This window comes from Odontesthes bonariensis, chromosome 15 (assembly GCF_027942865.1).
Source record: "Odontesthes bonariensis isolate fOdoBon6 chromosome 15, fOdoBon6.hap1, whole genome shotgun sequence".
Lineage (NCBI taxonomy): Eukaryota > Metazoa > Chordata > Actinopteri > Atheriniformes > Atherinopsidae > Odontesthes > Odontesthes bonariensis.
In genome coordinates, this window is record NC_134520.1 from 18,527,827 (window position 1) to 18,541,902 (window position 14,076).

General features: G+C 40.2%; 1 protein-coding gene across 2 annotated transcripts in view; it reads right to left on the bottom strand.

The window, feature by feature from the left end:
- Positions 1 to 238: 238 nt before the first annotated feature.
- The window catches only part of ttc39a (tetratricopeptide repeat domain 39A), a 28,684-nt gene continuing 14,846 nt past the window's right edge, over positions 239 to 14,076 (bottom strand). For both annotated transcript variants that reach the window (XM_075485327.1, XM_075485328.1), the window contains 16 exons: positions 10,047 to 10,178; positions 9,366 to 9,406; positions 9,033 to 9,100; positions 8,872 to 8,936; positions 8,664 to 8,763; positions 8,335 to 8,400; positions 7,766 to 7,874; positions 7,616 to 7,683; positions 7,466 to 7,525; positions 6,790 to 6,951; positions 6,482 to 6,573; positions 3,212 to 3,332; positions 2,864 to 2,975; positions 2,617 to 2,731; positions 2,312 to 2,428; positions 239 to 2,016 (listed from right to left, as the gene is read on the bottom strand). In XM_075485327.1, coding sequence (XP_075341442.1) covers positions 1,902 to 2,016; positions 2,312 to 2,428; positions 2,617 to 2,731; positions 2,864 to 2,975; positions 3,212 to 3,332; positions 6,482 to 6,573; positions 6,790 to 6,951; positions 7,466 to 7,525; positions 7,616 to 7,683; positions 7,766 to 7,874; positions 8,335 to 8,400; positions 8,664 to 8,763; positions 8,872 to 8,936; positions 9,033 to 9,100; positions 9,366 to 9,406; positions 10,047 to 10,178 — 1,543 coding nt within the window. In that variant the 3' untranslated portion in view covers positions 239 to 1,901. The remainder of the gene's footprint in view (positions 2,017 to 2,311; positions 2,429 to 2,616; positions 2,732 to 2,863; positions 2,976 to 3,211; positions 3,333 to 6,481; positions 6,574 to 6,789; positions 6,952 to 7,465; positions 7,526 to 7,615; positions 7,684 to 7,765; positions 7,875 to 8,334; positions 8,401 to 8,663; positions 8,764 to 8,871; positions 8,937 to 9,032; positions 9,101 to 9,365; positions 9,407 to 10,046; positions 10,179 to 14,076) is intronic.

Genomic DNA, 14,076 nt, shown 5'->3' on the forward strand with positions numbered 1-14,076 from the left:
TTCGACCGAATATGTGTGCACCAATTCACGTTATCTTCTTGTCCCTGGCTGCCCTAGTCTTCCATATCAACAGGGTGAAATTACTTTACCTCTTATAGCGGACACACATGAGAACGAGTTCAAAGAAAAGATCTGCGAGAAAGCAGCGCCTCCCTTCTCTGTAAATAATACTCCTTTGTACTGTGCACATTGTATTTTGAAAATCTGTAGTGCTCAAATGACAAAAGAAACAAAGAGATGACAGCACAAAACGGGATGTTTAGTTTCTCATCATAAATTACAACAGGAACATGTACAAGAATGTCACTCTGCAAAGTGGGTAGCCATGCCCAATATAATATACAGATTGTGTAAACACCACAGTATTTTGGTTAGAATTTCTTGCAGTTGTATGTGTAAGACCAGAGGAGAAAAAAGAAAAGTAAGTTTAATTACTTATTAGAAAGTAAAGTGTGATATTTCATTGCAATATTCTGGAGAGAGATTGCAGGTAGAACAACATTTTTTCTCAAACCCAAAAAGAAAATGTTAAACTTACTCCAAGTCATTAAATTGAATCCCAAATCTCACTCAGTTGCAAACAAATTATCAGTGCTCTGATTCCAACACATATTTTTTTCAACGTAGCCTTTGCAATCACGAAAATAGGTGTTATATTTATTCATATAGAAATCATGTGAAACAGGATGTGGTTAAAGTCCCTCTATGGGTGCTTCTAGGAAAAGGGTGTTTGAAACAGGAGCAGCAGAAGGTGATCAAAGACGATGCTCAGAATGAGGACTCTAGTGGTTGTGGTGATTCAGTGTTTCTTCACCTACTAAAAATGCAACAGGCAGACAAGGACGCAGTCCTTCGCTGCTTGCTGTGAATGGCCCGTTTGTTCAAGCTCAAGTACTGCTGGAGCCTGTCCCACACACCAGGAGGAGAAAAGGAGGGAGTCTGCGTTTCTAAAAGACAAATTCATCTGTCTTCTTGAAATGGGACATTTTGTGTAAAAGGTCCCATTTACAGTATATAGATGTAAACTCTCACTGCAGGTCTTACAGGCTTTTTTTTCTCCCTTCTTTTTTCTTTTTGACTCCTTCAAAAAGCCACAAAACTCCACCGTAACAAGACAGAATTTTAGAGTTGATTATTTCTTCTGAATGACAACAACAATCAAACGCTCACTCACTCTGACAAACACAATGATAATGTAGTTTAAATATATGAATCTGACACTCAGAATTGATACCTAATTGGGTCATGTTGGATTCGATTAGCTACATAAAATGATCTCATAATCCTCAGAAACTAAGTGGTGAGTTGCATGTTCTGATAAATATCTGGATTCAGATTACATGTCACCTCGGTGATACAGTATTAATCTCTTATTTACATTAAAGAAAAAGTGGAAGAGCTTTGTAGCAAGTTAGTCAAATGGTGCTGCTGGGTGAGTTAGCTTCTGTCGTTTATATGGAGACTGTTCGGTATTCAGGTTCAGCCCTAAGACCCTGTACATTTATGTCAAGGTTGGTAGTGGGAACAATCTACTGCACATATTACACAAATTTGAGCTTGTTTTCTTGTGTAGTGTAACCCTTACAGTTGGCCACTGTTACAGACACAGAAGCCTTTTGGAGGCAATGTTTAATTCATACACATAAAGGGCAGGTTTTTAACTCATATCTATTTCAAATAATGCATTGCATATCAATCAAAGCCAGTGAAGGCAACACAGAGCTGCAACTGTCCATAAAAGTGGCACACGTGCGGAAAACTAGACTTCTTCCTCCCCTAAACTCTCGATGAAAACAACAAATGACCCGCCCTGGCAGGCGGGGCTGGTGTAGTTGAGTGTTGCATTGTGGGGCTGAAGAAACTAAGAGCTGTTTCTGCCCTTGTGTGCCCTCTTCTTTATGTTATGGGCTAGAGGGCACATGGATGCCATTCTCCCCAGTTCCCTTGGCCTTGTGCAAAGCAGCTTGAATACGGAAGTGTGTTCGTGATTCCATGGAGTAGTTTTTGTAATTGTTCCTGAAACAGAGCAAGAAGGAGACATTTACAGTCCCATCCAAGGTAAAATTCTATACAAAAAAGTAGTCTAAAGAAAGTCTAAATGTTAAATAAACTGAAAACAACATAATTGAATGAATGGATATTCAAATAAAGCAATATATGTCAAGAATAACTACTTTTAGTCAAGTATTATGTGTATATAATGCTTAGAACACTTTTTAATTAAAATGGAGCAAGTGCATAATCCATGATTTAAAAGACTTCACGGTTAATACAGATTAACTGGATATAGTCTATTGGTTGAAATACTTACTTTGCTGATTCTAGGAGTTTAATGGCTTCATCTCTTCTACCTTGCTCAATACACAGCAGACCATGCTCCAGAAGTGCATTAGGAACTAAGTAGTGGTCATATTTGATCTGAGTCTCACTGTAGAAAAACAACCAAACATAAAGGTGGATGTCAAATCAACTCGTACAAAGATTCCCCTTAAATGTTATGTTGCGTGTCTCTCAGTATAAACAGTCACCAGAAGATACATGACTCATAAGTCAGTGTTGTTAGTGGTGCAAACAGATAATGTGCTTTTCTGACTTTGTTGTGTCTGTGTGGCTTACTTGCAGAGCACAAGGGTAAAGTAGTGTTCAGCCTCCTCTTGGTGTCCCAGGTGTTTGAGACAGAGCCCCTTCAAGAGGCTCAGCAAACACTGGTCATCTATGGTGAACTCTGTCCCTGAAAAAAAGTAGCAAGGACCATACAGATCAAAAATCTAATTCTTAAGAATCTATATAGCGTCAAACATATTTTGAATCAGCTTTACCTCATCCATTTCAAAAGTGAATGAATTTCTATGGTTACACATACTTGGGGTGCTTTCAAGTTTCGTCTGCGCCTCATCCAGAGTTTGGAGCATGCCCTCGGTAAGGTCTTTGTGTTTGCCGATGACTGTATAGCCGTTCCAGATGTACATCATCTCCTAGGCAACACAGGGAGGCATAAACAATTTACAGTAAATTACAAATGATTTACTACAGATAGAGGAACTTTCTCTCTGTCATACTTTGGGCATACTTTAACTCAATTTGTTCTTTAAACATGTGCCATGTAGCTTGACCAGTTACATCAAAGAAACAGTAAAATGCACTATCGTGAAAATGAATGCTACAGCCGCACAACAAGCATTGCTGGACACAAGCATCATTCAGTACTGACCAGCGGAGGAGCAGGAAGAGGAATAGGCCTTTCTGCAAAGTAGCGGCGGGCTTTCCTGATGGCAAACTTCTCTGTTGGTAAAGATTTCCCTGCTATTTTCTGCTTCAGCCCAGGGACCTGCCTGAATCATAAAACAACGTATCCATAAATATAAGTACCATGGAGAAAACATGGGACATATAGTATCAAATCAAATCTTGCAATATTGTACCTGGTATCCCTATCAGGTATACATCCCCCCCTGGAACATTATAATAAATGAATAAAACATTATAATATTATTCATATAGTGTTGTTTCTTTTAATGTGGATAGTTATGAGAACTACAATGACCCGATTACCAATAGGTATAAAGCTAAAGGTGAGATATTTCTTACTTTTGTTTTTTTTCCAACTTCTCTCTTTTAGAGTTAGAAATGAGTAACGTAAAATCCCAAGTTAAACTTTGGAGTCAGTCCTTGGCAACATTGTCTTTTGAAAGAATCACAGTTTTCTGTTAATGTCTGGGAGACTTTTTTTATTCATCTTGCAAGGCTTCGGGTTCTATGATATTCTCGGGCTGTCTTGCATGCTCTTCTCTATGGAGATCAAACCACAGGTTTTCAATTATGTTTATTGCGGGGGAGACTTGAGCTTCTTGAGGATATAAAGCACGTTGAGGTCATTATCCTGCTGTAAACACATCCTTGTCCCATCTTCTCTCAATAGATGGTTGAATGTTTGCTTTAAGTTTTGTTGGATGTAATTCAATCTTAAATTTTCCCTCTGCGAGTGAAACGACACAGGCTGCAACACAAGTCCAAAACATGAATGATCTGCCCCTGTGCTTCACAACTAGATAAGTGTCCTTTTTATGAAATTCTGCATGTATTTTTCTACCATCACAAATTTGCACATCGAGACAAAAAAAAAAAAAAGTTCTACTTCAACTTCAACAGTTTACAAAACACACACGGCTCAATAAAAATGCTAATTTGCAAACTTATGACAATGAAATTTGAGGTGAGGATGCAGGACAGGTTTTCCTTTGCTGACTCTCCCGATGAGGTCGTGTTTGTGTAGATGTTGCTACCACACAGAAAAGAAGTGCACCACCAATCCAGAGTCTGCAGAATCTTCTTAAATGTGTTTTGCTCTCACGCAGGAGGTTTTACTCTCCCTCCTGGCAATCCTGCAAGCTGTTCTCTGAACATTTTGATCCAGTTCAGCTAAACTCAACGTGACCTTCAATGTTCCTGTCAAATGCCATTACTTAATTACGTCACAAACTGGAAAACAAACTGGACACCTGAAGACGCTTTTTTCTTCCTCTTTCAGCCTTCTCATGCTTAGTGGGGCATTTATCACTGCCATTTACAGAGCACTCCGCTGCTGCTGATAGGAAGCATGGATGCTGAATCTTCTAACAAGGTTTGTGAGGAGGAGTGAGAATATCACTAAAGATGTAAAATTAGCACCAATTGGCCTTACCTGTCTGTGAAGAAGCCATAGCCCCAAAAAGCCAATTGAATTCATTACTTGGTCATAGTTATCTAAGAGCTCGAAGGGGTTCCCATACTTTTGCATGTTGCTCTTATCTTTTTTCCCCCCTAAGACTTTACAGAACACAAACAATACACTGATCTGGGTTTACCAAAGCTGCTTTTAACCATCTTCTTAACTGCCTCAAACACTATGGAATTTAGCAGGCTCAGCAGGTGGTTGCAGTCTGCCTGAAGGTTGCAACAAATGGGTTTTATCGATAACTTTAAGCTTTTTTTGTAACAGTTTTCAAATTTTAGCAGAGATGGTGTGCATCCAAATAAATCCGGCTGTTAAATAATAATTGATAATTTGACTGACTGTTTAAGTCCTGTACACTCTGTTTAGATACATCCTCTTCCTTCTCTGTGGTTCCAAATATTAACATACAGTATATACTGTACCAACCATTCAAGGGAACTTGCCCTGTCATCCTGTTGAACCTCATCCTATCCCTGTTTTAATCTCTGGTGGACACCTCTCGAATAATTTTAAAGCTCAATAATTTTGTCTGTGTTCTCAAAATGTCATTAGTGTGAATATTGATCCTCACTATTACTTGCAGATATCTTCTAGTACAATGAGATGGATACTCCTAAATATAAGATCTCTTTTTGGTGTTAAACAATCTCAATACTGAGCATTGAATACTTTTCTCCCATCTAACAGAAACCTGGCTACACCAAGATAATTACGCCATTTTGAATTAATCCACAACCTCTACTTTTTTTTCAACCGGCCATGTTCCACATGTCATTAAGTTAGCACTTATCAAACCATAGCTTAACACGCTCCCTCTTGATCCAGATGTAGTGGCCAATTACAGACCTACTGTCTATCTAACTTTAATTTTATATCCAAAATCAATGAAAAAGTCGCCTTTAAACAACTAACTGCCTATTTGCAGAGGAATGGTCTGTATTAATTGTTTTAGTTTGGATTTAGAGTACACCAATGTACCAAAACTGTATTAATTAAAGTTACCAGTGGCCTTGTTATGGCCTCCGACAACACTCTTGTCTCTGTAGTTGCCCTGTTAGACCTCAGTGCTGCATTTGACAACCTCGCCCACAACATCTTACTACAAAGACTTGAACATATCATTGGGATCAAGCGTACTGCTCTGGACTGGTTTAAGTCATATCTCTCTGACCAATTTCAGTTTGTATGTGTAAATGATTTGTCCTCTTATCTTCCCAGAGCCAATTATGGTGTTCCACAATGTTCTGGACTGAATGAAAGGATACAATTTAAAATCCGTCTTACCACATTTAAAGCGCTTAATGGCTTTGCTCCTTCTTATTTTCAAGATCTTATAGTTTCCCTACAACCAGCAACTTCACTTCACTCTGCAACAGTAGGTTTGCTTGTGGTTCCCAGAATTTCCAGGTGCAAAACGGGAAGCAGGGCCTTCAGTTTTCAGGCTCCTCTCCTGTTGAACCAGCTGCCAGTCTGGATACGAAACATCTACATCCTAGAACCAAGCTTAAAACTCACCTTTTTGAAAAAGCTTTTGTTCATTTCACTTAATAAGTTTTTTTCTGAGTATTTCATATTTCTAAAATATATTCCTAAATCTTTTTGTATTTTTTTTTTTTTTACTGTTTTTCAAAATGCTCCATCTTAATCCTTATGCTCTTTCACGTTCCAGACGTTTCAGTGAGGGTTACTCAAGCTTTTAAATACTACCGTGAATGTGTTTCCGTTTCACTGTGTTGTGAGTAACACTAGCAGCATCTGAGTTTATACCTGAACAGAGTTAGTGCAGTCTCCCCAAAGGTTAGACAATCATCCTCCGTCAGCATGCTGAGGTAGGCTGCTTTCATGTACGCATAAGTAGCCTGAGGGAAGGAAAAAGTGCTTACTATTGCAATCTCATCTTTCTTTTTCAATAGAAAAGGGGAAAAAAATGTCACAACACTGGTGATTTTCTTCTGCTTTCTTGTGACTCGGAAAAAGGCTATTCTCGAATGTCCCTTATCTGATATCAATTAAATTATATTTTTTATTTCTAACTTTTTCAGGACATGCTCATATCCAACACTGTAGTGTCCTACCTTGGACCACGAGTTCTCCTTGCTTAGTAGGTCAGCATAGAAGTAGGCCATCTTCCACTGCCTCTTGTATGTGAAGCACCACATCAGCTCCCAGTAGCACATATGGTGGAACTGCTTCCATTGCTGTTGAGCCTCGCAGCACTCCTCGAAACGCTTGATAGCCTACGAGAAACACAGTCGGTGTTTCGCTAAATTCACTTTGGGAGACAATCAAGTGAAGTGAACACAAATTTACTTTATTCTGAATATGGTTCAGGACTGAAAGTTGGCAACAATACTTAAAGAGTATGAAAAACAAACACACAAATTACAAAAAAAGTTAAACTCAAACTTCAAAATGTGTTAAATTCTTAACAAGCTTTAGGTCCAAAAGAGAGGTCATAATTTCAGTTTACGATGACTTTGGATACAACATATCTGGCGAACTAATCTTTGCCAGCACTTGCAGGATTTCCTGAAGTCATATTCATCTCTGGCCTGACACTGTGTGGTGTCTGACCACATCTATTATGAAGCCTTTAGGGGAGAGGCTATTTGACATGATGGTAAACACTATCACTTCCTCTCGTAAAATAAGACACAAGTAGGGTCATTTAACTACTTTTATCCGACAAAGCAGGGCTACTGCAGATGTGACGGCATTTCTGCCATTTTCAGGTTGGAAAAAAGTACGTACTGCATCCAGGTTGCCTTTGATCTCTTCTATTCGACCAGCAAAGAACAAAAAGATGGATCCCTGGAGAGAGGCAAAACAGATTGTTTGGGAACATGACACTTCAAATCACGCAGCCGTTTAAAGAAAGCAAAGACCGTCATTCCGGCAAACCTTCGGATATTTTTTGAGATATGGCTGCAAAAGTTTCTCTGCATCCTCAACGTCTCCTTCTCCGGTGCCTGCAAAGGATATTCAGCACAAAACCAGCTTAGACGGCTTAGATTCTTGTCCGTTTGTTGTTGTGTGTTTGTTATAGCTCACCTAATATGAAACTCATGAATGTGTGATAACAGAGCAGCAGCATATTGCACAGGAAGGACCTGAATGTGCTTTCTGCAGAGCCCTCCTGAAGATGCTGGAGGCCAAACTCCTGCATGTACACACACAAACACACGCACACAAAATTGAGTTTGAATTAAACCTGTGTTCATGGACGATCACAGGGTCAATTAGCGGTAAAACCAGCACAGTCGAATAACAGGAAGTTACATTGTGAAAAGACGTCTTTAGTCATTATGATCAAAGCTTCAAAGTCAGTTGTGCATTTCTCAACTTTTGATTCACGAGTCCCCTGAAAGTTTCAGGTTCATCACAGTCATCTCAGTAGTCGCGAGAAGAATTTCACCGGAAAATCACAGCCCAGTTTCCTTGTGAATTCAGGCAGTATTCAGAGAAGATCACACTCTACAAACAAAGCAGAGGGATCCGCCTCCACTCAATATATCCAACCACCAATCCATCTGACACAGGGCCCTCAATATATCTCTAACTAAAAAAAGAAATGTCCTTCTTTTAGACTTAACAGGCTCACACCTCTCAACAGGACTCACCTTATTACCAGAGAAACCAACAAACTCCAGCAGCTTGAGTGTCCGCGTGGGCAACATGGAAATCATCTGCAGGAAGTAGACAAGCAATGTAATTGAAAGGCTAGCAACAGTATTAGAGGGCTTTTCTTTATCATTAAAGCAAGGGCGGTTTCCAAGGAAATTATCCTGTATTTCCAAAGCTGTAGAGTCATTTTTTTATCAGGGGACAAAGTTAAAAACCTACTGGCTGTCTGCGTGTTAGATTATCGTGACTCTTTATGTTGATCTTTTACTCTTTCAGTGACCATTAACACACAAGCACACAAATTTACAGTGAGACCTCTACTTACTAGGTTGAAGGCTCCTACCCCCAGTTTAACACCACCCTCAAAATGACCATGGTTGTCACCATGAGTGTATCCAGAGGACTGGAGGATAGCGTGAAGCTCTCTGTGAAGTGAAGATAAAGGAGCAGTGAGATTAAATGATGCGGGGGGAAAAAAAGCTCCATTAATGGAAAGATACAATCCCGTTTAGGAACATGCAAGAGATTCTCACTTGTAAATCTGGTAGCTGTTCCTCACTTTGATTCCACCTTTGATAAAACTGATCATGTTTTCATCCTGAGAGAAGAAGAAGCAAGGGTTTGACAAGTTTAAACAATGATTCGTGGTGGCAGATTTAGTGGCACACTAAGTGGCCGAGGCCTGGCTGCTGACCTGAAGGAAGGTGAGCGCTGCCCTCTGCAGGAGACATTCAGCATAGCAAACTTCAGCATGGAGCTCCTCTGAGGTGAAAATGATTACACCACAGTTATCGTCAGTGAGACAGCCTGAAAGCTCAGCAGAGCCCATGAGCTGCTGCGTGATGACCAAACAGACACATACATACACACATGCACATATGGCACTTTAACCCAAGTGCACACCCGCAAGATTCAAACTTGCACATTTTCACATAGAAACATTTCCGAGATACGCATGCGAACCACCGACATCCGCTTAAACTATGAGGACACACTCAACTCATCCTGTCGGGAGGAATTTACTGACCTTCTGTGAAGTTTTTGGAGAAGCTCGACTTCTTCCGGTGCCTGTTGGAAAAAGAACAGAAGTGTCACCATTTGAAAATCGTCACTGATTAAATTAAGGGTCTCTGCATGGTTGGTGTGCCGCTGCTGAGCTTCTGCAAGGTGAAGTTACCCGTCACAATTTGCTGACTGTGTATTAAATTTCCCATCAGCACTCACAACTTACGAAAGCAAAAATGCAGCCCTCACCTCGGATCAGTGTCAGTCTGAATAAGAGAGGGCTGATGAGATGTCTTGTTTTTCCACATGAGCTCTCACTGGGGCTTCAGGATTAATTGTGACATGTTATTGTGAGATTCTTTGTACCAGTGTGTTAGGGACATCTCTTTGGTTTTTGTATGATGTTACTAATGGGATCCAGTGTTCAAGAAGCAGCGTCATGTGTCTGAACGTCTAACTCTCAAGTGTAAGCACTCGTCAACCTCACTTTCATCACTTTTTGCTGCCTAAAATAATCGTCAATTCTAAAATTTGTGCTTGTTTCACCGCTGGCGTGCGTCTCGGCCTCCTGGTTTTTCAAGAGACAATATCAACCTCTACTGCTGATGCAATTAGAGAGGAACTGCAAAGAGAATCACCCTTTCACTGTTTATTTGCAAGTCATAGGCCAACATTTCACTCTGAAGTTGTGGGAAAGTCTCACCGCTGACAGATAGCCTGTGCCTCCTTCATGGTACTACCCGCAGCCAGAATGTGTTGGGGTTCAAAGGTCATCATGGCCTGCATTTCTAGGATGGTGGCATAGGTCAGAGCGTGGTACATGCTGTCTTTTGTTCTGCAGGGAAATGAAAAGATATGTTAAATTACATATTATTCTTGATCAATAATATCAAGAATAATGGATTGAATAAAAGATTGTCCTCCCATCTCATCACTTATTAAAGTGATGAGATGGGAGGACAATCTTTGGTTGAAACAGAAGATTAAAAAAAAAATGTGGCTTCAGGGAGTAAGACTAAGAGAACAACATAATACATATATAGGGCATTCAGTGGTTACTGCTAACAATAACCGCTGAATACTTGGAAGACTAAACCGACAACTCTTCATAAGAAATAAAAAAAACTGCGTCTATTTATATCTGTGGTTGCTGGCGAGTCACATCACACCGTCTGCCTAACAAGTTGTTGTAAAGAGTCTTGTGTAAAAGTGCTTGTGTCACGTTTTTCCAGTGGGCATACTCGTTAAACTAGTTGAAAAAACGTGTTGCTCCAGTTTTAAACCACCATTCAAACTAATTATTTGAAAATAAAAACTAAGTTAAAAGAACAACATTGAAGAAACTACACTTTATGGTGTAAACAGATTCAAGTGCTCAGTGTTAACCTGTACTGTGTGTTCTGTTTTGCTAACATGCAGGCAGAGGTGTATCAGCAAAGAATGCTGCCAGTCTGCTTGGTTGACATCACACTGCACAGACTGCACGTCACGTGACCCGGTTGTGAAATATGTCAGCTCAAACAATCTGTTTTTCACTGTTGCAGAAGCTGCATTGGTATAAAGTGATGTTTCACAGACCAACAACACTAGTCATGCTTGACTTTTAACTGTAAATGCTGTAAACTGGACACTGAATAGACTCAAGTTTGCATCTTTCTCCTTCCTCCATGTGACTTCTAGTCTCTCATCCAGTAAACTTATCGCTAATAAGGGCTAACAAGCACTTGCGAAGCTTCAACTTCAACCTGAATGCTTGTTTTGTTGGTTCTGACTCAATGACCAAAAAAATGACCAAACGCCAACAGGAACAGTGACACCCAGGAAGCAACAACAACAACAGGCAGTCAGAGAAGGCGGAGGCAAAGGCTGAGTAGCAGAGAGATTTGCCTGCCTCACATTTCCATTGCGTCAGGCTTGCTTAAGGAGGACAGCAACCCAAACTCAAGATTGAAAACCTTTAAGATGGAGCTGTGACGTACACTTTATTGTTTGTAGCCGTACTGAAAGTGGCTGGGAATTTCAAATATTTCCACCTCCATATTATGCAGTGGAGGCGCTGTGGTGTTATATCTCCGAAACACATCTGTGCAGGCATGCCTCGAATTCAGTTCAGCACATGTTACTGCAAATCAGGAAGAAGAGTAATAGTGAGAAAGTCACTACGTGCAAAACTGTTCACTTCACCACCACGCACCGTTTTATTTTTTTAAGCAGTTTTGACTTTGATATGAGTTCAAATCATCATCAGAGTTGCAGATATTTACAGTACAGTTAGCCTCTGAAAAACAGCAGCACCTTCCCTGAAAAACGTTTAGTGGTGAAACTGATCATAGGACAAAAGGCAGCCGACAGAGCAGCAACATCTCAGACTCTTTAGTGTATTTTATGTCATGTGGAATGGAGCGAGACAGCATGGTGAGAGAATAATTACGATGTTATGTCTCTACTTGGCCTGGTGGCATGTTTGAACAGACTGCTGGCAAATAAGTCGGCTGTCGGATCCTTTTGGGATTTAAGGGTTGATCAAGTGAAAATATCACCTTAAAAAAATACTTTTAATGCACCAGGTTTAAGGTGAATATGGCAAGGTTTTTCTAAAATCTACTCCAACAATATCATTACTGCAGTATTATATGTAGGCAGGTACACTTAAAGGGATAGTTCGCCTCTTTTGACATGAAGCTGTATGACATCCCATACTAGCAATATTATTTATGAACATTTTCTTACCCCCCGCTGCGTCCTGTGGGCCGAGTTCCAGCCTCGTTTTGGCGTTGACGAAGGTAGTCCGGCTAGTTGGCTGGGGCCACAAAAATAAAGCGTTTTGCTTCTTAAAACAATATGCGTTCAAAAGAGTAATACATTTGCATCACAAAATCGTTGTGCAGGAAAAAGTCAGACCTCACAATCGCTTGGCGCTATTTTCTCTCTACCTTCGTATCACTGCGTGCTGTGTAGACCGCGCAGACCGAAGTGCAGACCGAGCAGTCCCCTGCTTCCGAGCAGCAAACACCGTAACAGGCGCGGCTGTCGGCAGGTGGCAATCACGGAGTGATACAAGGGAGAGAAAATAGCGCCAAGCGATTGTGAGGTCTGATTTTTTACTGCACAACGATTTTGTGATGCAAATGTATTACTCTTTTGAACGCATATTGTTTTGAGAAGCAAAACGCTTTATTTTTGTGGCCCCAGTCAACTAGCCGGACTACCTTCGTCAACGCCAAAATGAGGCCGGAACTCGGCTCACAGGACGCAGTGGGGGGTAAGAAAATGTTCATAAATAATATTGCTAGTATGGGATGTCATACAGCTTCATGTCAAAAGAGGCGAACTATGCCTTTAAAAGCTGCTAATATAGTCTATGATTCACCAAAACCCACAATAATTCAACTAGATAATACTTTGGAGCTGATGTGCTGCTTATGTAACAATATTTTCATCCTATAAATCAGTGAATTAAATCATTACTGCACGGACAACTTTTGTCTACTTCAACATTTTCTGACTTACTTGTTTTGTATCCTATCAGTGCATTAACCATCTAAATGAATTAGTGTGTATTGGTTCCTATGGAAATGTAATGATGTGATGTTCTCTCCAGTCCTGTCTCTTTCCTGTATTATTGGTTTGGTCTCTTGGCTTCCAGCCTCAGTAAAGTGGGCCTCAGGCTTCCTCTCAAACCTCTCTTCTCTCGGGCCGCCACCAGTCAGTGATGTTTGTGATTGCACCCATCACACATCTCACTGTCATGAATGGTGAACAATTAAACCAGCAGAGCTACAGCTGTCAGCCAGCCCTCTCTCATTTAATAAAGAATAATTTACAGTATGGCAAAAGAGATTTCAGCTATTCTGACAGTGAATCAAAAGAGTCTGCAGTACTCAATATGACGGACTGCCTGTGAACATAAACATGAAAACAGAAGGAGTGGAGAATTTATGACTCTCTGTGGGTAATAATCACACTTCTAAAAACCTAAAATCTGTTCATTTAACTTAACTTAACAGATTAAGTTTTTGTTTTCAATGACATGTAACTGGAGACTTGAAAACTTCAACACCTGCTGACAAATGCCACTGTAAAATAAACTTGCCCCCCCTGCAAGATGACAGAGTGGAACTAACCAGGGATTTTTGTCCCGGATGTTTGAATTTGCGATTTTATGTCATTGGCTCCAAAGTAGAAATGTTCAGCCACATTGGCAAACATTTGTTCAGCAAACTAACACGTTAACAAAGTTACAAACTTCATATTCACTGGAGGTGGGTTTTTTTTATCAGAACAAAAGCTCTCTCTGAAAGAGCCTTCTCCGTACATTAGTTTAAATATGTTTGTGTGCCTGCATATGTGTATGTGTGTGTTTGTCCCATTAGACTGCAACAGAGCACCCTAACAGATAGGGAAACGAGAAAGATGACTCGGGCCATTGGCTTCCTCATAAAATTCTCCAGTAAAGTGCAAACCAGAAAACACTCAATTAGTTTGAGTTACTTAAGTCTGATAGCTGATTTTACATGCAAAGTAACATTTGAATTTCTCTTTATCCTTATTTTCTACTTTGTTAAGGTCGGGAGAGGCCTAGAAAAGGACAGCCTTGAATGTTTAACTTAAATTGGCTTGTTGAAGAACACAATCATTTCTGTCCAGGTCCTCAGGAAGCTCCTCGTCTTTAGTCGACAGAGATTTCATTAAAGGATAAGATCGGTTTTTTGACATTGGGCCCTTGATTTCAC